The sequence below is a fragment of the Canis lupus genome, chromosome 2 (assembly GCF_011100685.1).
Source record: "Canis lupus familiaris isolate Mischka breed German Shepherd chromosome 2, alternate assembly UU_Cfam_GSD_1.0, whole genome shotgun sequence".
Classification (NCBI taxonomy): domain Eukaryota; kingdom Metazoa; phylum Chordata; class Mammalia; order Carnivora; family Canidae; genus Canis; species Canis lupus.
Window position 1 is genome coordinate 7,786,623 of NC_049223.1, and position 25,474 is coordinate 7,812,096.

Consider the following 25,474-nt stretch of genomic DNA (forward strand, 5'->3'; position numbering starts at 1 on the left):
GTTCGATCTATCCAGTCACTTGTAGGGATGAGTCGTGTAAGCTTACTCTTCTCTGGAAAGAGCACAAGAAATTAGAGCAAAAAATCTGACCACTAAGCCGCCGATTAGAAAGAAACATGCCCCTTCGAATGACCAGTCAAGATCTGTGTGAGCTTAAATATTTCAGTTAAGTGTTTCCTCAGCTGCCTTAGGTCTGCACTGCCCGGTGGTAGCCCCCTGTGGCTGGCTGAACACATGAATTGTGTCTAGTGCAACTGAGGAACTCAATTTTTAGTTATATTTAATTTTAATTTTTAAAATTTAAATGTAAAAACTGATACTTGTTTCAGTTTATTGGAAAACCTTTGTGTATATTTTAAATAACTTGGTATGTGAATCTACTTGCTGCTCTGTAATTCTTATGCAGTCTAAATACAGATAAAGTATTTCCAATGAAATTTCAGTCCCCAAATTGAGATGTGCTTCAAAGACTTAGCTTAAGTGAAATATCTCAGCAATGATTTTTAAGATTAATTATTACACATTGAGATGATAACATTTTGAATGTATATTTGGATAAACAAAATATATTATTAAAATTAATTTCACCTGTTTCTTTTACCTTTTTTAGCAAGACTACTCTAAAATTCAAAATTATATATAACTTATACCATGTTTTTTTTTAAGACCTTATTTATTTATTCATGAGAGACAGAGAGAGAGAGAGAGGCAGAGACACAGGCAGAGGGAGAGGCAGGCTCCATGCAGGGAGCCTGAAGTGGGACTCGATCCCGGGGCTCCAGGATCATGCCCTGGGCTGAAGGCAGGCGCCAAACCGCTGAGCCACCCAGGGATCCCCTTATACCGTGTTTTTAATTCACAGCTCTCTTTAGCAAATATAGCAGATCCCTAGTCCGTTTGATCATTTAAAAAATCCTTTCTCTTTTCTTTTTTTCTTTATATGTCCTGGACCTCCACGGACACATTGAAAATAGGTACAGTTTGGTATTGAACAGAAGGAACCCAGAACCTTGGGTTCCTCTTCCATTTCTGCCACTGTAGTCCCTTGGGCCAGTGCCTTCTCCCTCTTTCTGTCTTTCACAGGCTTAACTATGAGGATATATTGGGATAATGGGAGTCAAAGTGCTTTGTCAACTGGAAAGCACATTAGGACTTGTTGAGCAAATGAGAGCTGATATTTACTGGTTTGGTTTCCAATATCCTCCACTATATCAGTTAATTCAGTGATGTTTACTAGATGCCTTTTAGTGCCAAGCAGTGTGCTAGTGCTGAGATACAAAAATTACAGACAGACAGATATACACACACATACATACACACGTGCACACACACGCATGGCCTGCTGTGGAGCAGATTAAGTCTAGGACAAGAGACAAAAACCCTTGGGCTGTGTGATGTGGACTGTAATAGAAGTATGTACATAGAGAAGAGATGTCTAGCTTTACCTGAAAGGATGCACAAACAATTCCTTCTGCACACTTTTACTCTGTCACTTAGCTTACCTAGCCTCACCTTAACTCCTTTTTATCCAAAGAGGATCCTTCTTCTTTGCCCTGACTCATCTCTTCCTTCCTCCTCTTCTGGAACTTTCTTCATCACCTCTTTCTCTCTAATGCCTTTAAAAATTTCACTGTAGCCTACAGATATAGTGAAACCATTGTCTTGGTGGTATCCATTGACTCTAATCACCCATTGCCATTTACTATATTCCAAATGTTATTTAAAATAAATCTGTGCTTACCAAACCCCTTTTCGCTCCCCCGATGCTAGTTTTTCTTGTGTATAAGGTCACAGTGAGATTCCTATTGCCTTCAATCCTTTTTTTTTTAAAGATTTTATTTATTCATGAGAGACACACAGAGAGAGGGTAGGCAGAGGGAGAAGCAGGCTCCTGGTGAGGAGCCCAATGCGGGACTCAATCCCAGGACCCCGGGATCACGACGTGAGCCAAGGGCAGATGCTCAACCACTGAGATACTCAGGCATCCTGCCTTCAATTCTTTTTAGGTTTTTTCCTTCCTGAATTTTCTGCTGTATATGGAAGGACTGCCTGCCGTATCATAGAGTCTTCTACAGCAATGCTCACTTCTGATTCTTCACGTGGTTCTTCATTCCTTCCAAGCAATATCTGTCAATTCTCTGTGACTTCTCTGCTCAATTTTTCCACTTGAATGCTATTCTTGGGAATTCTATTTATCCTTGATCTTCCTTCTTTTCTCTCTAGTTGACCTCAGCCTCTCCCATAACTGGCACACTTGTTTACCAGTGACTTCCAAACTTCCTTTCCTGCTTTATGATTTCTCTGAACACCACGTCTATAGTTTCAATTCTGTTCTCATCCTTAATTTCAATGTCACATGCTCTTTGACAGCCTCATCCATTTCCTATGGTAATTAGAAGCTCCTTCTGTGGCCCTGTATACCTGGGACTATTTGCTCTCTTAAGGTCAGAAACTGTCTTGTTTATCTCTAAATTCTTAGTCATCAGCCCTTAAAAACATTTGCTGAAAAAATGTGCTACCTATTCATCAAATCACTGTCAAAACTTGACCTTATTACCCCTTGAATCTGGACTCTGCTGTGTTTCCCCACTTAAATGAATGACGTTGCCATCGATCCCTAAGAACAGATGAGAAATCCAGGGTCATTCTCTACTCTCTCCTTTATGCCTCGTATCTATTTGGTCGCCCAATCTGTAGGTTTTCCTTCCACAGTGTATTTCAAATCCCCCTTCTCTGTCACAACATTGCTACAGACTTGGTTGGGGCTGTCATCATTTCCATAGATTCTTTTTTTTTTTTTTTTTAATTTCCATAGATTCTAACTTCATTTTCCTGTTTCCTACCCTCATCCCTTTTCTTTTTTTTTTCTTTTTTTTAAATTTTTTTTTAAATTTTTATTTATTTGTGATAGTCACAGAGAGAGAGAGAGAATGAGGCAGAGACACAGGCAGAGGGAGAAGCAGGCTCCATGCACCGGGAGCCCGACGTGGGATTCGATCCCGAGTCTCCAGGATCGCACCCTGGGCCAAAGGCAGGCGCCAAACCGCTGCGCCACCCAGGGATCCCCCTCATCCCTTTTCAAATCAAGCTTCCACACTCTGCTGTAGTGTGTCATACCCTAATTGCACGTGCTAAAACCTTCAATGGTTTCCCATTGTCTACAGTATAAAATCAGACCACCTAAAAATACACCGGGGGATTTTCATATGCCAGGAACAGTTAAATTCTCTCTGAATTAATTCTTTAAAATAGATTTTACTATCTTAATTTTACAGAGAAGAAAACTAAGGCTTGAAGCCGACTTAGTTTACCCACACAGCTAATAAGGAGCAGAGCTTCGATTTGAACACACTTATGTTCCTCATTGTATCATCCTGCCTTCCACCCCTGATTGTGGAGAGTGAGGCCTCTCATATTGTCACCCAACCCTCCTCCTTTCCTTTCCTGCCACTGCTGTCTCTCTCCATCCTGGGGTTCCATAGCATCAAGCCCTCCCCAATTCCTCCATGACTTCATACTCCCCTCCAGTTGTTGTGCTATTTTGTTTGCTGTTTCCACTGCCTTTTTCCTTCTCCAACTGGTTGCATTCCCAGTAGCCCTCAAGACCATTGTCAAAATGTACTTCTCCTATTATATCTTATTATAACTATGGTTGCCGGAATTTGTGGCTCTTTATGCTTTTTGGCCACCTGAAAATTTGATTTATTAACATATTTTCTAATGTATTACAGTCATTTTTTCACATTGCTCTCCTACCAGACCTAGATGCTTCAGAGGAAGGGATCTGTTCTACTTCACTTCTGTACCTCTCTAGACTAACAAAATGCCTGGCATCTAAAAGGTGTTCCACACATGTGTATTAAATCATGAATGTACGGACTAATTGAATGGATGTCAAAACCAAGGTTTGAATTTTATCAGTGTATATAACACTGATTATTATTATATATAATACATGAATGGCAAGTAATCATTGAAGATACCAAGGCAAGTCATAGGAGTACAGGGGCTATGCAGTGTATGCTTTTTGATGATTGTTTTCAGTTGGCATAGAGTTTGATGTGCATAGAAATACAACACAAAAATCTAAAATAAATGAATGGGTCTTATAAAGAGGAAAGCAAAAGTGCTCTTCTTGATACACTATACTTGCTTTATTATATATCAACATCACATTTTGTTGGTATAGGGTGAGGAAGATTGTCAATAAATTGGCATTTCCTGTGTATATCTTGCTTGTTGTTCTAGAAAAATACAGTAATATATAATGTATTACTGTTACATGATAATCTACAGATATTTAAATTTTTAAAATCATATTAGGATCTGCTTTTCTCATGTTTAAAATCAAAATATGTGTTGTTCTATTCTACTGAGGAGAAATTTTAGGTATTCTTTTAGGTATTCTGTTCTTTTCTTTAATCAAAATATAATATTCTTCTCTTTTAGCTAATGGATGGTAGAGACAGATTACTATGTGAGCTTGATTATGAAAAATCATTAGTTCAAGAAATGGTAAGGTGATTTATGTTATTTCCTAATAAATTTGAAATCAGGAATTCAATTGAATCATGAATTCTTTATAAACTTTATTTGTAACCATTTTATTGTGAACTATTTCACACTTTGTCAATAATCTAAATACATACAAAATTATTAACTTTTTTTAACTGAAGTATAGTTGACACACAATGTTATAATAGTTTTAAGTGTACAGACAATTCTATACATTAATCTATGTTCAATACAATTTTAAGTGTGGTCACCATACAACATCCTTATAATATTATTGACTATATTCCCCATGCTGTGCTTTGCAACCCCATGACTTACTTATTTTACAACTAAAAGTTTGTACTTCTTAATCCTTTTCAGCTATTTCTATAAACATTTTTAAAAGATCCTTTTAAGAAAACAGTTTGATTAGTACTGACACAAATGTAATAAGCTGCTATGTAGATGAGTCTTACATAAGAAATAGTGTTACAATTTAAAGCAGTGCACAAAGTTTTTGAGTTTTATGGAGATTAAAAAAAAACAAATATGAGAGCCCAATATTTTGAAGGATTTGCTATTTTTAGTTACAAATTGCCATAAGTGACAACAAAAAAAGAGCCCAGCTAGATATTTTGGCATTCTGTGTTAGTCTCATAAGAAAACACTGCCTTTTTATGTTCTTTTAGAGAACTTTCCAGACGGCTGCTCTTTTATTTTATCTGTGGACTACCCACCCCCGAGGCCCCGCCACCCCACCCCCCCGCCCAGCTTATGGTGTTGTACTTTGGCTTTCAACTGGTCACCACTAGTATGTCTTTGTTATAGTAAACTGACTGTGTTTATTATAATCAAAAATAAAACACAGCTTGACTTGCGTTCTAAATGTGCTTGAAAAGAATATGATACTGTTTAGAAGAGAAAAGGTTGTTCATAGGAAGTCAACACCACTTCAGATATTGAAACATTCCCTTTTTTACAGCTTGTCACACTTTGTGCCAAGTCATGACCGTTTCCCTAACTCTGTTTTGTTACTCTCGGCACCATGTGTTTTGGGTTTCTTGTCATAGAAATTAATGCAAAACAATGCTCTGAGACTACAATAAAGCCTTCTATGAAACCAACTTGGGAATTCAGGCAAGGAAAAAATTATGGTTAGCTAGTCACAGAAGACATGTGCTAACAAATAACATTATTTTGAATCCCTCACTTTTGGGTACCTGGCCTGTAAAAATCGTCTCCATTATTTGAGTCTATTCGGTCAATTTCTTCTGCCTCCCCCACCCCTTCTGTCATTCCTCCAATGTCTTGGAGTTGCTTCTGAAAACAAACTAAATGTGCACATTGTCATTAAAATTGAAAGTGCTTTTATAGACCGGGAACCAAATGTTATATTGTCAGTTGGTTAGTGGCATTGGGGAAGAAATGAAACTACTTGGTCAGCGAGTTTGTGCTGATACTATGAACTGAACCCATAGTTTTACTTTGCCTCTTTATTTAAACCCTAAGCAGTTAACCGGTGCTATTATATTGCCCACGGGGGAACCAATCACATTTTATTGTGTTGTGTAGAAGTTTGTTTAGTGCTGCACTTGTTGCCAGGCAGCAAGATCTTGCATCACAAACCCGGTCCAGCACAAGAGGCTTGGCATGCTCAGAACTAGTTTGGGGGCTCATGTTCTCAGAAGAGGGAGTCTGCTTAAGGTTCTTCTTCTTCCATGGCATACCTTTGGGCCCAGCAAAGTCTCTGTTTGGTGCCTTCTCCCTCCCACCAAGACATTCTGTTACCAACTTGGTGGGAGGCTGGCTTCATGGCTGTCGGGCTTCCTTTGTTTCTTGCCACAGTATTTTTTTTTCCAGAAATGACGATTTCTGGATTGATGATTGCACCTAGATGAAGAAGTGGGTGATGGTGGAGTCGATGCAGAGTCATTTTGTAGAAATCTAAAAAACTTTCTCACTGAACGGTTTTTGTTCCATGCTTATTTCTGTTTTCCAGTGCAGTCTGTGTTCTGGCCTCTCAAGAACCTAGTCTAAAAAGTCAAAGAGCAGGGCACCTGGGTTGCTCAGTGGTTGAGCATTTGTCTTCAGCTCAGATCCTGATCCCGGGGTCCTGGGATCAAATCTCTCATTGGGCTCCCCATGGGCAGCCTGCTTCTCCCTCTGCCTCTGTCTCTCCCTCTCTCTCTGTGTGTCTCTCATGAATAAATAAATAAAATCTTAAAAAAAAAAAAAGAAAAGTCAAAGAGCTGCACATAAAAAAGGCACTATCAATAAGTGTGGGTAAACAATGACACATGGAGTGTGGGTATCCTTAGACTGGCTTGAGGGGAAGGGTGTAAAATAACTTTGTGTCTTCCCATGATTCCTGTGCATAGTGGTGTTGATTTATCTTTTTTAAAAAATTGAGATATAATTGCCATATTACATTGTATTCATGTTAGGTGTACAACAAAATGATTTGATATATGTGAATATTGTAAAGTGATCAGTACGGTAAATCTCGTTAACATCCATCACCACACACAGTTAGATTTTTTGTTTTCTTGTGACAACAACTTGTAGGATTTGCTCTCCTAGAAATTTTCAGATATATAATACAGTATCGTTAGCTATAGTCACCATATATATTGTGTTCCTAGGACATTTATTATAGGTAGATATTTGCCTGTTGGTATCACCTTCACCCATTTTGCCAACCTCACTCCACTCCCTGCTTCTGGCAATCACCTATCTGTTTCTCTAAGTTCAGTTTTTAGATGTGGATATAAATAATCATTCAGTATCTTCCTCTGACTGATTTCATTTAGTATAATGCTCTCAAGGCCCATCCACATTGTTGCAAATGGTAGGATTTCCTTCTTTTTATGGCTGAATAGTATTCCATTATATATATATATAATTAGTATTATATATTAGTATTAGTACTATATAATATATTAGTATTCCTAATACTTCCTTTTTTTTTTCCTAATACTTCCTATTCAGTGATCTGTAGGATACTGCATTATAATTATATAATTATATAATATAATATATATAATTATATTATATAATTAGTATTATATATATCATATATATAATTAGTATTATATATTAGTATTAGTACTATATAATATATTAGTATTCCTATATATATAGTATTCCTATATATATAGTATTCATATATATATATATTCATGCCACATTTTCTTTTTTTTTTTAATTTTTATTTATTTATGATAGTCACACAGAGAGAGAGAGAGAGAGAGGCAGAGACATAGGCAGAGGGAGAAGCAGGCTCCATGCACCGGGAGCCCGACGTGGGATTCGATCCCGGGTCTCCAGGATCGCGTCCTGGGCCAAAGACAGGCGCCAGACTGCTGCGCCACCCAAGGATCCCCATGCCACATTTTCTTTATCTGTTAATGGATAGTTAGGTTGTTTCCATGTGTTGGCTATTGTGAATTATGTTATTATGTTGCAGTGACCATGGGAGTGCAGATATCTTTTCGAGATAGTGATTTTCCTTCCTTCAGATAAGTACTCAGAAGTAGAATTGCTGGGTCATATGGTAATTCTATTTTTAATCTTTTTGAGGAAACTCCATACTGTTTTCCATAATGGCTGAACCAATTTACATTCCTACCAGTAGGGCACAAGTATTTCCTTTTCTCCACATTTTTGCCAACACTTGTTATCTTTAGTGATAGCCATTCTATCAAGTATGAGGGGATATCTCATTAACAATTTTGGTTTGCATTTCCCTGATGACTAATGATGTTGAATACCTTTACATGTACCTGTTGGCCATTTGAGTATCTTCTTTAGAAAATGTCTACTTAGATCATCTGGACATTTTTTAAAGGATTTTATTTATTTATTTAAGAGACAGAGGGGGAGAGCATGCACACACATGTGTACACATGTGCATGAGTGCAGGAAGAGGCAGAGGGGGAGGGAGAGGAAGAAGCAGACTCTAGGCTGAGCCTGGGAGTTGGAGGCAGGGCTCGAACCCATGACCTCAACAACATGACCTGAGCTGAAACTAGGAGTCAGACACTCAATTGAGCCACCCAGGGCCTCAATCATCTGCCCATTTTTAATTGGTTTATTTGGGTGTTGTTGTTGTTGTTATGGAGTTGTATGAGATCTATGCATATTTTGGATATTAATCCCTTCTCAGATATATGATTTCCTAATATTTTCTACCATTCCACAAGTTGCCTTTTTTGTTTTGATTGTTTTGCTGTGCAGAAGCTCTTTAATATGAAGTGGTCTCTCACTTGTTTATTTTTTATTTTGTTACTTGTGCATTAGGTGTCATATCCAAAAAATCATTGCTGAGACCTATCCCAAGAAGCTTTTCCCCTATGTTTTCTTCTAAGAGTTTTATGGCTTTAGGCCTTACATTTATGTCTGTAATTTATTTTGAGGTACTTTTTGTTAGTGGTATAAGATAGGGGTCTGGTTATATTCTTTAACATGTGAATGTCCAATTTTCCCAGCACCATTTATTGAAGAGACTGTCTTTTCTTCATTGAGTGTCCTTGGCTCCTTTGTCAGATATTAGGTGACTATTTATTCATAGGTTGATTTTTGAACTCTTGACTCTGTTTCATTTGGTCTATGTGTCTGTTCTTACACTAGTACCATAGTGTTTTGATTACTATAGCTTTATAATATAGTTTGAAATCATGATGTGTAATGTCACCAGATTTGTTCTTCTTTCTCAGGTTTGCTTGAGTTTTGGGGAATCTTTTGCAGTTCTGTATAAGTTTTAGGATTATTTTTTCTACCCTTAGTTAAAAGCACAATCTGTAAAAAGTGGTATCTTAATAGAGATTGCATTGGCTTTGGGTAGTAGAGCCCTTTGAGCAATATTAATTCTTCCAGCCTATGAACATGAGAGATCCATGTTCCATTCGTTTCCATTCATTTGTGTCTTCTTCACTTTCTTTCATCAATGTCTTGTAGTCTTCAATGTACAGATCATTCACCTCTTTGGTTAAATTTATTCTGAAATGTTTTCATGTTTTGATTCTATTGTATATGGGATCATTTTCTTTATTTTCTTTCAGACGGTTTGTTGTTAGGGTATAGAAAATGCTACTGAGTTTTATGTGTGGATTTTTGTATCCTTCGCTTTCATATATCTTGAAGCTAACAACAACAACAAAAATGTCCTCATCAGAAAAGTACTATCACTGAACTCTTAATTTTAACTAATTATTCATCTGTTTCATCCCAGTGTATTTGGTTCTTAGGGATAATCTAGAGTTAAGATGGAAACGAGCTACGAAAGTTGTTGTAGCTCCTCGTTCTGGGGGCATAGCACTGAGCCACCACTGTAGCTGGCCTTGATCCTATAACTGGGTTCCCTGTTGCCTGAGTTCCCTCTGAGTCAGGCCTATTCCGGGTAATGTGGCAGGTTTGGCCATTCAACTAGGAAACCAGCATTTTGGTGACCCGGACATCTACTATAATAAAATGTATGACTGAATTTATGTGACTAGGCCTGTGTATTTGATAAGATTTAGGTTATTATATCACTTCTCATTGGTACTATCACTGTTCCTATATATTATTTTTTAATTAATTTTTTTTAGAGAGAGAGAGAGTGAGCATGCAAGTGGGGATGGGGGCAAAAGGAGAGGGAGAGAGCGATCGTAATCAGGCTCCACATCCAACAGGATGCCCCACAGGGGGCTCGATCTTGCAACCCCGAGATCATGATCTGAGCTGAAGTCAAGAGTTAGATGCCCAATTGACTGAACCACCCAGGTTCCCCTCATTGGTACTATCACTGTTCTGACGATGGTGTTCCACAAGCAGAACCTAGGGTTTGCCAACAGTTACTGCCATAGGACTGAGAACCACTTTGAAATCTGGGGGATGCTTTCAGTGATCTGTAGGATACTGCATTTACATTATAGCTCTGGGAATAGTGGCGATAATGAAGCATGCTATGAGAAGTGTCTCAATGTAACTGCATCCCCATATACTTAGCAGACTGCAGAGCAAATTTTACTATCCTTGTGGTCCCTGTTTCACTGTCAGTGAGTTCCCACCCACCAGTCAGAAAATGTGCTTGCTCTACACAGTCCTGGACATCTGGTAGTCCTGCTCAGCCTTCTTAATCTACTTTACCTCTAGTCACAGAGGCAGAGGATAAACCTTGTGAAAGGAAAAGTTCTCTTGAGCCAATATTGTTCCAAACCCATCACAGTGAAGCCCTCAGACCCTTGCAGTGATTCATGCCCGATGAAATCAGCAGACATATTTGTCTATCTATAACCAAGAGGTTTATTACAAAATGTCTCAGAGTACTATTTCTTCTAGGTGGTTCCCTCTTCCTAAATTACCCTCTCTTGGTTAGCTTCTGCTCATCCTTCAGGTCAGATGTCAGATAAGGCCTCTGGGAACCCTTCCTCCTTACTCCCCTAGCCCGGACCATGTGCCCACCCCCAGGTTTATATGGCACACAGACTCCCTCTCAGCTCTACTCACGCTCTGTAGAGATGGCCTGTTGACTTATCTCTACTTTCATCTGGTGAACTAGTTGAGATCAGGAAATCCACCTTGTTCACAGTTGTGCCCCCAAAACCTACTCTGGTGGCTGCTACAGAGTAGATACTCAAATATTTATTATGAGTAAACAAAGGAATGAATTTTAAAAATGATTAGTTGAAAATGACTTAACCCACACTATGTCATGAATTACATAGATTTTAATAAACAGGTAACACTGTTAATATACATATGTGACACAGCTACGTGATATATGAACTAACTACAATGTACTTTCCAGTATTAATTTATAGGTTTCTTCCAGTGTTTCTCAAATTTTTTGGTCTCAAATTAGGGGTTGCCAGGATTAACGATGGGGAGAGGGGCACAGTATGGGAGTGGGGTGTGTTACAAAAGGGCAACACGGGATCTGTGTGTTGATTCTGTGGCTTGACAGGTGCTGAACTAGTATGAAGTGAAATACACACATACAAATGCCTGCTAGGGAAATCTGAATAATATTACTGGGTTGTATCAACGTCAAGGTCCTGGTTGTGATATTGTACTATAGTTTTCCAAGTTGTTAACATTAGGGGAAAGGAAGTACAGAGTATTACAGGTTCTTGGTATAGTATTCCTTATCATTGCATGTGAACCTACAATTATTTCAAAATAAAAGTACATTTTAAAATATTGAGGGTTTTTTTTATTAGCGAATAAGTGCAGAGAAGCTAGATATAACTAGAAAGTTTCTTCCAAACTAAACATACAATTACAATAGAGAAAATTTATCTTGGATACCAGTCTTGCCAGATATACATTTTATAAATATTTTTCCTCGGTTATACCTTTTCTGTTCATTTGCTTGACAATGTATTTTGATGGGAAAATATATCTTTATCTTAAAGCCTAATTTATCAGCTACTTTCCTTTATGGATATTGCTTTATGTATGCTTAGAAACCCTTGCCTTACCCTGAAGTCAAGAAGATATTCTTTTATATTTTCTTCTAAAAAAAAAACAAAACAACTTATCTTTAGGTGTATAATATATATATACATAACATATATAAATGCATATATATATAAAAGATTTATTTATTTATTTATTTATTTATTTATTTATTTATTTATTTGAAAGAGAAAGAGAGCAAGCAAATGGGGATAGGGGTAGAGGGAGAGGGAAAGAGAATTTCAAGCAGACTCCTGCTGAGCAAGGAACCAGAGGCAGGGCTGGATCCCAGGGCCCTGAGATCATCACCTGATCCTAAATCAAGAGTTGGCCACTTAATCAACTGAGCCACCCACCCATTATGTTGATTGCTTTGGAAACTTTGTTGAAAATCAGCCAGGTATAGTTTGGGGTTCTCTATTCTGTTGTAATGAATTGTTAACCCTTAAGCTAGTACTACACTACGTTAATTTCTGTGGCTTTATACTGGGTCTTGAAAACAAGTAACAGTAAGTCCTCCAACTTTGTTCTTTTCAAAGTCATTTTGAATATTCTAGATGCTCTATATTTCCACATAGATTTGAGAGACAACTTGTCCATTTTTACAAAAAAAAAAACTGTTTCATGATTAGGATTGTGATAAAAATGTACAGATACACTCCAGGAGATTGACATACGAACACTTTACTAGACTGAATCATACAACCCATAAGCATTGTATACATCTCTATTTATTTAGGTCTTCTTTAATTTTTGTTGCCAATATGTTTTCATTTTCAGTGGAGGTTTTTGCACATCTTTTGTTAAATTTATTCCTAAATATTTTACCTTTTTTGATGCATTTAGAAGTGGAATTGTTTTATTTCCTTTTTTTTAAGATTTTATTTATTTATTCATGAGAGACACAAGGAGAGAGAGAGAGAGAGAGGCACAGGCACAGGCACAGGCACAGGCAGAGGGAGAAGCAGGCTCCATGCAGGGAGCCCGACACAGGACTGGATCCCAAGTCTCCAGGATCATACCCTAAACTGCTGCGCCACCGGGGCTGCCCTTAAGTTTTATTTCCAATTGTTTGGTACTGGTATATAAAAAATACAATCAGGGATCCCTGGGTGGCTCAGCGGTTTAGTGCCTGCCTTTGGCCCAGGGCGTGGTCCTGGAGTCCCGGGGTAGAGTCCCACGTCGGACTCCCTGCACGGAGCCTGCCTCTCTCTCTGCCTGTTTCTGCCTCTCTCCCCCTGTGCCTCTCATGAATAAGTAAATAAAATCTTTTTTAAAAAAATAAAAATACAATAAATTTTATTGTAACTTTGTATTCTTCAACATGCTAGATTCACCTAATAGAGTAATTTCATAGATTCCTTAAAATGTAAACAACATGTAGATTCTTGATATGTTAAGCAATCAGGTCTTCTGTAAATAGAGATAATTTTACTTATTTGTTTCTAAGCTTTGTACCTTTTATTTCTTTTCCTTTTTTTTTTTTTAAGATTTTATTTACCTGAAAAAAAAAAAAAGAATTTATTACCTGAGAGAGAGAGCACGAATGGGGGGGGAGGGGCAGAGAGAGAGGAACCAGCAGACTCCCTGCTGAGCAGGCAGCCCAATGTGGGGTTCAATTCTAGGACCCTGGAATTATAACCCGAGCCAAAGGCAGGCACTTAACCAACCCAGCCATCCAGGCACTTCTCTTTTTAGTGTTTATAACAATATTTAGGACCTGCAATACAGTGTTAGATAACAGTGGTGAGAAGAAGCATTCTTGTCACCTTCTCCGCCTCAGAGGGGGGCAAACTTTATTACGTTATCATTAAGTGTGATTTGGCTATAGATTTTTCATGGCAGTCATTTATCAGGGTTAGAAGATTTCCTTTTATTCCTACTTTCTGAGAGTTCCTTTTGTGAATGACTGTTGAATTTTATCAAATGTGTTTTTTTCTGCAGCTATTGAAATGGCTATATATTTTTTCCTTTATCCTGTAATATGGTGAAATACTTTGGTTTGTGAATATTGAAGCAATTTTGCATTTCTGAGGTGAACCCCTCTATTGTGACCTTTCTTACATTTTATATGTTATTGCACTCAATTTACTAGTAGTATGTTGAGGATTCAACACTTTTGAATCTATGTTCATAAGAGACATTGATCTCTACATTTTCTTTCTTTGTGTATATGCATGTTTTTTGGGTTTTAGTGTTAGAGTTATGTTGGCTTCATAAAATGACTTGAGAAATATGTCTTCTCTATCTTCTGAAAACAATTTTAGTGGTGTTAGTGAAAAGATTTCTGTTATTTCTTTTAAAATGTTTGATAGACTTCACCAATGAAAGCACCTGCACCTAGAGTTTTCTTTATGCGAAAGTTTTTGATAACGGATTTGTTTTCTTTAATAGCTATAGAGCTATTCACATTTTCTATTTCATTTTGTGTTTTGTTAAGTTGTATTATTCAATTTTTTCACTTTATTTAATTATGTATTTGTCAGTATGAGGTTTTCCATAACACTCTCTTATAATCCTTATAGTATCTATAGGATCTGAAATAATGAATCATCTTTTATTACAGTTTTAGTAAATTATGTTCTCAATCAATCTAGTTGAGGTTTTATTAATTTTGCTGATCTTTTCAAGACATTAGTTTTGGGTCTATTTTTTTCTTTTTTATTTAATTGATATATGCTCTGATCTCTGTCCTTTTCTCCCCTCTATTTACCTTTTGCTTACTCTGTATTCTTTTTTTTTTTTTTTTTAACCTTCTTAGGATGGAACTTGAGATCATTGATCTCAGGCTTTTTATTATTTGTATTTGGGCATTTAAAGCTATTAATCTCCCTCTAAGCAGCACCATGCACGTTTTGATATCCTATATTTTCATTCAGTTTGGAGCATTGTCTAATTTCTGATTTCTCTTGTGCTTTAGAATTCTGTTGTTTAATTTATAAATTTAGTGATTTTCCTACAAATATTTATGTTATTCATTTCTAGTTTAATTCCACTGTAATCAAAGAACATCCTCTGTACGATTTAAATTTTTATTCATTTGTTGGCAGTTATTGCATGGCCAAAAAGCATATAGTGTATCATGTATCATTTACTGTACTATATCTGCTTGAAAATAATTTATATTCTGCAGTTATCAATTAAATCAAGGTAGTAATAGTGTTTTTTATTTTTATTTATTTTTTTAATTTTTAAAAAAGATTTTATTTATTTATTCATGAGAGACAGAGAGAGAGAGAGAGAGAGAGGCAGAGACACAGGCAGAGGGAGAAGCTGGCTCCATGCAGGGAGCCCAACGCGGGACTCGATCCCAGGTCTACAGGATCACACCCTGGACTGAAGGCGGCACTAAACCGCTGAGCCACCCGGGTTGCCCGTAATAGTGTTTTTTAGGTCATCTATATGTCTTTAACTTTTTTGTTTAGTTCTTTCAGTTGCTGAGAGAGCGGTCTTATATGGCTATATAATTTTGAAAAATTTTTTTACTTTATGTGCTTTAAAGCTCTGTTATTAGGTCCATTTGCATTTATAATTATTATGTATTCTCATAAATTGATCCTTTTATCATTATAAAATGTCCCACTCTATCTCTAGTGATTCTCTAATCCTGAAATCTACTATACATGTTAGGTATAAATGTAGTACCTCCAGCCTTCTTATGTTTGCATTGCATTTTTTCAATACATATATTTTCAGCCTCTCTGTGTATTTATAGTTAAAGTGCTTGTGTTATAGACAGTAAAAATTGAGTGTTTCTTTTTTATACATTCTGCCTATTTCTGCATTTTAACTAGACTGTTCAGTCTATCAACACTCAATGTTATTATTGATAGAATTAGCTTTAAGTGTACCATTTTATTATTTGCTTTTTGTGTGTCCTATCTGGATTTTTTCATTGTTGTCTTTCCTCTGTTGTTGTTGTTGTTGTTATTGTTCTTCTTCTTCTTGCTGTCCCTTTAATATATAGTAGAATTCCAATTTAATTTATTATCATTTTGGCTTTTTTGCCTATCTCTTAGTGGTGGCTCTAGCAATTACAATTTACATCCATAACCTTTTACAGTTTACTTAAGGTTAATTTAGGGCAGTTTCATGTAAAATATAGAAATATTGTTTTATGTATTGTATTTATGTCTACGATTTTTGCTTTAAGCAGTTATATGTATTTGAAAGATTAAGACAAAATAGTCTTACATATTGACCATTTCTGATGTTCTGAATTCCTTCTTAAAGATTGGATGTTCTCCCTGGGATCATTTTTCTTCAGTGTGAGGAGCTTCCTTTAATGTTTATCCTGGTGACACAATCCTTCTATTTTTCCTTTACCTGAAAGTATCTTTCTCTTACCTTCAATCTTGAAAGATATTTTCTGTCAGTACAAATCCGAGTTAACAGTTTTTTACTTTTTTCCATTCCTTCAGCACTTAAGAGACTTCATTCCACTACTTTTGAGCTACCTATCTCACTGTCAGTCCACATTAATAGTCTTTTCACGTGAGCATAGATCAGCAACACACATTTGTATGTTGAGCATTTGGGGGATTTTACAGGCATTATGAACATTATGTGTCATTTTTAAAAATCAGGCAGTTAGGGACACCTAAGTGGCTCAGTAGGTTAAATATCTGACTTTTGATCTCAGCTCAAGTAGTGATCTCAGGGTCGTGAGTTCAAGCCCTGCATTGAGCTTCAGGTTGGGTATGGAGCCTACTTAAAAAAAAAAAAAAATCACTTAACTTGATTCAGACTGCAAGCTCTGCCTCACATGTGGTGGGTGGGAGCTCAAATTTCAGTTCAATCTTTGAGCATTAGCTTTACTGCCAAGCGTGATTCCGGCATCTGCTAAGGATTTGGGCAAAATTTATGCACAAAGTTGAAGGCTCCACAGTCTGGCTTTCTTTGGGATTTCCTTGCCTTGGGACTTTCACTAGCTATGGTTGCCCTAACAGTGTCTTCAGCAATCCTGAAAGGCTTCAAGTTTTCCATCATAGTTTCAGTTGCTCCACCCAGACAGATTGAGCATTGCTATTAAGTTAAAAGCCATTGTCTTCAGGTAATTTAAAAACATTTTTTTTCCAGAAGTTAAAAAAAAAGTCTAGCTGTCATCTGTGGGAGGGTTGGCTTCATAGCAGTTACTTAGCTGTGACCAGAAATATAATTCCCCCCAAATTATGACTTCATAATGTAAATATTATCATATCACAAACACATCCCTCTCACACACTTAAAATTTGTCATTGGTGTCCCACTGCATTTAAAACAAATCCAAGCTTTGTACATTCTCCTTGTTTTTAGCTCACCTGCCCAGTTCTTCCTTAATGCAATGCTTCATGGACTTCAGTTACTATTCTCCTAGACCTCAAGATTTCATGAGGCAGAACTGCCTTCTGTTGAATTCTGCTCTATCTGTAGGTGAGAGAAAAATTTTTAAATAGTCATGCCAGTGAGATTAATGATTAGAGGTGTATCTCACCATTGTTTAATTTCATAAGGTTATCCAGAATTAGAATAACTGGCAATAGTCATAGATTCATATAATGAAAACAGCTTAATATTATTGACGTGTGCACAAGATGGATGAATCTTAAGGACATTATATGAAGTGAAGTAAGTTGGAGAAAGACAAATACAGTATAATCTCACTTATATGTTGAATCTGAAAAAAAAGAAAAAACAGAAAAATGAACTTAGAGAGTGAATTGATGGTTGCCAGAGGTGGGTTGGGAAGTGGGTGAAATGGCTGAAGGTGATCAAAAGATACAAATTTCCAGTTATAAAATAAATAGTCATGGGGATGTAATGTACAACACAGTGACCATATTTAATAATACTGTATTATAGATTTGAAAATTGCTAAGAGAATAAATCTTGCTAAGAGTTCCCATCACAAAAAAAAAAAAAAACTGTATTTATGGTGGTGGATGTTAACTAGATTTATTGTGGCCATCATTTTGCAACATATACAAATTTAGAACTATTATGTTGTAGACCTAAAACTAATATAATGTTATATATTGATTATATCTCAATTATATAGATATCATCAAAAGCCTCTTATGGGGTTAGGAAGGGAAAAAAGCCTTTCATGTCTGAAAACTAGGATTGACTCTTTATTTTATTTTATTTTAATTTATTTATTTATTTATTTATTTTTATTTTATTTTTATTTATGATAGTCACAGAGAGAGAGAGAGAGAGAGAGAGGCAGAGACATAGGCAGAGAGAGAAGCAGGCTCCGTGCACCGGGAGCCCGACGTGGGATTTGATCCCGGGTCTCCAGGATTGTGCCCTGTGCCAAAGGCAGGCACCAAACCGCTGCGCCACCCAGGGATCCCTAGGATTGACTCTTTAAATCAAAATTTCATCATTATGCTATTGAAGTCTGGCTATTGAATTATCTGAAATTTCTCCAAAACTTTTATATGACCTGGGATTTATAGTTATCATTATAATATGAGATGAATTATTACCACAAAAGCAAACAATGTATGTTTCTCTATAATCCTTATTATGCTTAAAACAATGAACAAATGCTAATGACTTTAAACACAATTTTATTTCTTTCTGTTCACCTCTTTCAATTGCTTTTTTCTTGGCACAAATTTATTTTCTCTTCTAATTCATATTCAACAGCATAATTTATGTTCTCATAATAGTGTTAGTAGTTAAGTGGTTTATAATTCTATTCTTTCATTGCTTGAGGAAGTTTAATAGAAAAATTCTCCTTTTTAAAATATTTGCAAATGATAACAAATGATATGTGCCTTCAATTTCACAGATTAATAAACAGAAGGAGGACATGGAAATAAGGAAAAAGTTGGACAGCTCAGGCAGCAAGGTTTGCATTTAAATTTTTTTTTCTTCTTTTATTCTATGCCCTAATCTGACATCTGGGTTGAAGAATGTGTACATACTGTCCTGAGACTTTTCACTTTCCAAAATCTGATTTTGAAGGAGAAAATGCTTAAAAGTGTGGATGGGAGTCCAGGATCCCAATGGCTGAGGTCCATGAGACGGTATAAACCAACAAAGAAGGGATGCCCAGCTGAGGGAGAGGGGAAGGTGTCATCCTGGTGCACTAAGCCCTAGTTAGGTTCATACCCTATCTCCTTGGGTTCCTGTCCCTTCACTCCAACCTTTTATTCCCCTAGCTTCCTACAAATAAGATACAGTCCTCAAGCTGCCACTTCACCCCCCTCCCTCCTTTCCAGGTGCTTCCAGAAAACACTGATCTGTTGGTTTTTCTTAGTACAGTGGCATCAGCGGGAGGTGTGGAAAAACAGACCCAGCCTACACATTAAATCGGGCCAAAAAAGGAGTGTGGGACTGGGCAAAGGAACAGAATCTACGCCCTTTGGGGCTGAAAACTTGACCATGCAATGCCCCCTCAAGGGAGGAAAAGAAAGGGATGCGAATCTGAAGAGTGAAGTGAGAATAACAAAGCCCCTTCTCTTTGTGTGCCAGAGCCTGAAACCAGTCAAAGTGAAAGAGACCGCTTTGTCTCCGTGGCCCTCACAGCCCAGGATTCCATCCAGAAATAGAGCCATTTCAAGGTCACACTCACCCTCCCTCACTGTAGCGACTGTTAAGACCAAGATAGTTAAGACACCAAACAAATCTGCAAAGGAAGAGCAGCCCGTGGTAAGAACCAGTCCTCTGACCCCACCCTAGGACACCCGCGTCCACAGAGGGCCCCTACTGTATTAGCACTATTGTGACCTCAAGGCCAACGTCAGCAAGGCCGACCGTCTCATACATCAGGTTCCCCTACTCTCTATGCCTGAGCTGGGCAGGGAGGTCTCTACACCAAGGTGTTCTTGTTGGGTCCCCCTGACTGCCCAAGAGGATGCCACCATTATCCACAAGTTGATGTTTAATTTAGCTTAGCCACTAAGGCTCAGTGGCTCTCTATTAAATTAGCAAGACAGATAAGCCATGTTCCAAGCACTTTCTAGGGTGTATAATTCCTAACTCATTACTGCCCAGGACCTGTCTAGCTTACTGAAAAGGGCACTTGGGTGGCTCAGTGGGTCATGATCTCGGGGGCGCGGGATGGAGTCTGCTTCTCCCTCTGCCTGTGTCTCTGCCTCTCTCTATGTGTCTCTCATGAATAAACAAAATCTTAAAAAAAGAGAAAAAGAATCAGCATACTGAAAATCCCCTGAGTGTCATGCAGCCATATAGTCCATTTTCTCATAGTATTCTCAGTTGACAACTGGATGAACTCACATCACCAGAGACACGTGTGCATGAATGATATGCTGTTACTCTCCCAACCCATCATCCTCCCCAAATAATCAGAATTGCTTTTTACTGGACCCGAGGCAGCACTACTGGTCTGTATAAGAGAGCATGTTAAGAGGTAGCTCTCTGACGGTCAACTCAATGTTGACTTGGTGTGTGGACACCGCTAAAGCTCTGCTCATCATCGTGCATGACACGACCCTGCCCTTTAGAATGTTCCTGTGGAGACCTTGCTTCTGCTGTGAGCTACAGGAATTGTAGTTCTCTGAGCAACTGATCTGGCCTGTGGGCACCGTGAGTTGTATAATTCGTCAAAACTCTTTTTCCATGTTGATTTTTAGAAAGCTTAAAAGCCCCCTGGTGATACATGGAGCCAACATGTAGCCCTTCCCATACTCCTCTGCCTGGCTCCTGCACCTCGCCTTGTTTTTCCTCCTCCTCCTGTGGGGGCAGAGTCTGCCTCTCTCACACTTGGGGCAGGAGGAGCAGAGCAGGATCATGCTGCCTGTGTCATCCTTGTTTCAAATGCAAAGGTACAGACCCCTCATGCCCACCACCCACTGGGCAAGGCTCATGGCTCCTCCCCAGCAGAGGAGCAAGCCAGCAGGTAGAGAAGAGAGGCCCTGGTGTAGACCCCAGGGGCTGAGATAAAGCATTCTCCTCTGAAAGTATTTCCACTTCCAATCAGGAAGTATAGACAACTGGAAACCAGCGTAATTTCCAAAGGAGGAGAATGTTATTTGGGGGGGGGGGGGGGGGGAATGGTGCATGACCAACCAGTGCCTAGGTTCTAGAAGGAAGATGTTTAGAATGCAGTTCTTAGGGAAGTTTTTTGTTTATCGATTTGTGTGTGTGTGTGTGTGTGTGTGTGTGTGTTTGTAGGGTTTACTTTGCTTTGTTTTTGTTTTTTGTTCACCAAAGAACAACAACAAAAAACTGAACAAAAAGAAATCTAGCCCCGAGGCTGAGTGTGCAATGCTGTCGGCTGACCTGGGGGACAGGTCAGCCGAACTGAGAGAGGGGTTCTAGTGTCAGCCTCAGACTTAGGGAGCATATGGCCGAGGCTGTGCCCTGTTCCAGAAGGTTCCATCAGCTGCCATGAAATCAGGTCCCTTGGCGGTGGGGAGTGGAGGGGGTGGGCAGAGTCTGGGGTCTTAGGCTCTGAGAGGATGACGGGAGGACTGCAGAGCAGGGGAGGTATGTGGGACCGAGCAGCAGAACCCCAAGATCAGAGCCGCACGGGGAGCTGCCCCAGGCCCTAACTAAACCCTACAATGGCAGATTAAAAAAACTCCAGGGTTCTCGATTTCCAGCTGAAATTTGAGCTTCCAAGTTCACAGCCACAAGGGGCAGAAAAAACCACTTGTCCTCAGTCACAGAAGATGCATCCTAAAGGAGAGACAGGGCTGATAGGATCTCTCAGAGGTGTCAGTTCAGTGGGATGTTCTGTTAGAGTCAGAGTCTCCCCTTCTGACCATATAGGATTGTTATTTTGATGTTGCCAAAGCCTCACAGTGTGTGTTGTCAGCTGGAGAAACTCAGAAGTTAATGTTTAACCGTAAGTAAAAATTAGACCGGAGGAGGGGGGAGGTGACATAAGCTGGTGTGCACATATTTCTATTAATTGACTCCATTTAAAACTGAAGTATATTTTTCTAGGTCACCATTAACACTATCATATACATTTTCATTGTTAGTAATTTCCATAGAAGTGCCCCCTTATATCTGATCTTTCCATGCGGCACCGTCTTCACTGCAGATTAACTTGATGCATTATGAACACTGACTTTAATTTTCCTCTTTTTTCTTTTTTAAATCTTTCATGACATTGACGTAGCTGGACTTCTTAAAAATTGTCTTTAAAGGGTTTTGCGACATGTATCGCATGCAAATGACCAAACAGAGAGCTCGCCGAAGGAACTTTTTACATCAGTCATTTATCTTATCTAATTAATCATACTTATTTTTTTGAAATCTGTGTCATTCGGTGGGAACTGCACACGTGCTTCACATAGTGGAGTACACAGTGATAAACTGAGTGTTTAGCCAGTCTGAAAAGCACGATAGGAACATTGCTGTTTGATTTCTATTTATGAAAGATTTCACAACATAAAATTTGTATTTGCACAGTGTTTTGTGTAAAGTTTATTTTTTGATATCTGTGAAACATTTCAAATACTAAAGTTTCACGTAACAAGGTTAGATTGGATTCCCAGGGGTTTTTGCAAACCTCTCTCCTCCCCTCTCCCCAGGGTAATTAGTTAATTAAGGTTGCACCCAGTAAATGCTTCCCTGGAAGACTTCTGAGCTTCCATGGGGTAACCTGGTCTATGCTGATAGAACATATGGTGTGTGCTTAGATCTGCAGAAAGCATTAGGACTGTCTGTGTGGGAAATGGGACATGGACAAAGTCAATCACGTCCGCATCCTTAAAGTTCACTCACTACAAAGCAATTTGTACAGCATAGAGGACTTCAATAAAAACTCTAGACCATTATTCTTTTCACATTTAAAAATTGTCAGGTAAAATATTTCCGCAATAGTCTTGCAATTATGATCACATTCACCCTGCAAGCTAGTGATTTAATAAAAATATTATTATAAAATAGAGAATGATTGTTATAGGATTATAGGCTAGGTAGGTGAGGGGAAAAAAAAATCTTTCTTTCTGAAATTGACCGTTGTCCTCCTATGCAAACCTCTTATTTGATTAAATTCCACATGAAGCTTGAAATAAACATCACCAGAGAAGAAAATAATATAATCTGTTTATTGTTTCATTATTTCATTCTTTTTAATCTTGGCTTTGCTTGGTAGGGCAGGCAGTTAAGAGTTCTGCAGAGCAACATGGGAAAGCCTGCATTTTGCCATTGTGGATCTGGCCAGAGTGGATGGCTGTTTGATCCAAAGATAGGATCATCCTGCGCATGTGCATGGTCTTCAGAGGCTGTCAAAGGATACTCACTGTATTTTGAGAGACTTTGTTGACACAAAAGAGTTTTCCATATTGTACTAGATCTTTCATCAAATAGCTTTACAATGTAGGGATTATTAGAATCATATACTCTATACTTGTTTTATTTCAAAATCAAAATTTTTATTTGCCACTAAAATGAATTCATCTTTAGATTATGCTCTCCAAAATTGGCAAGCTGAGTTTTATTATATATAGAAGTCAATTGAAAGTGGCTATTACTTTCTACATTGTCTTATTCTGAGTAGTTCGATGATAAATTGAATACTTTCAGTATATTTGGGACTGAAAAGATCTTAGCGAAAATCATATTCAATTTTTGTTACACAAAGGAAAAATGTTTTTAGATAAGAATCACATGATGGGGGATCTCTGGGAGGCTCAGCGGTTTGACGCCTGCCTTTGGCCCAGGGCGCGATCCTGGAGACCCGGGATCGAATCCCACGTCGGGCTCCCGGTGCATGGAGCCTGCTTCTCCTTCTGCCTGTGTCTCTGCCTCTCTCTCTCTCTCTCTCTCTCTCTCTCTCTATCACGAATAAATAAATAAGGATAAGGTATGGGAAGGGGGATTCGTATGGTAAGGGCTAGTGATAGGGCTAGGATGGGTGCTAGGATATAGATATAGAGGATGTGAGGGGTCGTAGGGGTTTCTTTGCAAAAAGTTTTACTGCATCGGCGATGGGTTGGAGAAGACCATATGGGCCTACAATATTGGGCCCTTTTCGGAATTGTATATAGCCTAGAACTTTTCCTTCAACAAGGGTAAGAAAGGCTACGACGAGGAGAATTGGAATAATTAATGAGATAATATTGATAAAGCTTTAAAAAAAAGAACCACATAATGTTTTTTTTTTTTTTTTTTTAAGATTTCATTTATTTATTCATGAGAGACACAGAGAGAGGCAAAGACACAGGCAGAGGGAGAAGCAGGTTCCCTGCAGGGAGCCTGACATGGGACTTGATCCCGGGTCTCCAGTATCACACCCTGGGCTGAAGGCGGTGCTAAACCGCTGAGCTACCCGGGCTGCCCACATAATGGTTTTTTGGGGGTTTTTTTTCTCTCTCTCTCTTTTTTCTTTTTTTAATAAATTTATTTTTTATTGGTTCAATTTACCAACATACAGAATAACACCCAGTGCTCATCCCTTCAAGTGCCCCCCCCAGTGCCCGTCACCCATTCACCCCCACCCCCCGCCCTCTTCCCCTTCCACCACCCCTAGTTCGTTTCCCAGAGTTAGGAGTCTTCATGTTCTGTCTCCCTTTCTGATATTTCCCACACATTTCTTCTCCCTTCCCTTCTATTCCCTTTCACTATTATTTATATTCCCCAAATGAATGAGAACATATCATGTTTGTCCTTCTCCGATTGACTTTTTTCACTCAGCATAATACCCTCCAGTTCCATCCACGTTGAAGCAAATGGGGGGTATTTGTCATTTCTAATGGCTGAGGAATATTCCATTGGATACATAAACCGCATCTTCTTTATCCATTCATCTTTCGATGGACACCGAGTCTCCTTCCACAGTTTGGCTATCGTGGCCATTGCTGCTAGAAACATCGGGGTGCAGGTGTCCCGGCGTTTCATTACATCTGTATCTTTGGGGTAAATCCCCAGCAGTGCAATTGCTGGGTCTAGGGCAGGTCTATTTTTAACCCTTTGAGGAACCTCCATACAGTTTTCCAGAGTGGCTGCACCAGTTCACATTCCCACCAACAGCGTAAGAGGGTTCCCTTTTCTCCACATCCTCTCCAACATTTGTGGTTTCCTGCCTTGTTAATTTTCCCCATCCTCACTGGTGTGAGGTGGTATCTCATTGTGGTTTTGATTTGTATTTCCCTGATGGCAAGTGATGCAGAGCATTTTCTCATGTGCGTGTTGGCCATGTCTATGTCTTCCTCTGTGAGATTTCTTTCATGTATTTTGCCCATTTCATGATTGGATTTGTTTGTTTCTTTGGTGTTGAGTTTAAGTTCTTTATAGATCTATAGATCACATAATGGGTTTTAATGCTTTGTCTTCTTGTTATGTTCTGGAGGAACAGTGATGGCATTTTATTTGTAGAGTTTATAATATTTTAATATAACTTAATTAAGGATCTAAGATACAATTGTGGAAATCCAGAAAAAAATAAATTTGAGATCTGTATCAATTTTTATTCTTCCTTAGGCACTCTCAGGCAGGGCAGTTGCTAGGTCCTGACCACATGTACCACCCTAATGGTAACAGACGTATCATCCTTGACATTCAGGTACCCACAGAGCAGCCATCTTGCCCCTCCATGCATGGTGTTGCTTTATTGCTTTGCTTGGGTTTCAGC

The 25,474-nt window shown here is 38.5% G+C and overlaps 1 protein-coding gene across 1 annotated transcript in view; it reads left to right on the top strand.

Annotated features, from left to right (window-relative positions):
• C2H10orf67 (chromosome 2 C10orf67 homolog) overlaps positions 1-25,474 on the top strand; it is a 189,797-nt gene that overhangs the window by 102,184 nt on the left and 62,139 nt on the right. Inside the window, exons 9-11 of the mRNA XM_038532058.1 lie at positions 4,450-4,515; positions 18,713-18,772; positions 19,399-19,575. Of these exons, the coding sequence (XP_038387986.1) occupies positions 4,450-4,515; positions 18,713-18,772; positions 19,399-19,575 (303 nt within the window). The remainder of the gene's footprint in view (positions 1-4,449; positions 4,516-18,712; positions 18,773-19,398; positions 19,576-25,474) is intronic.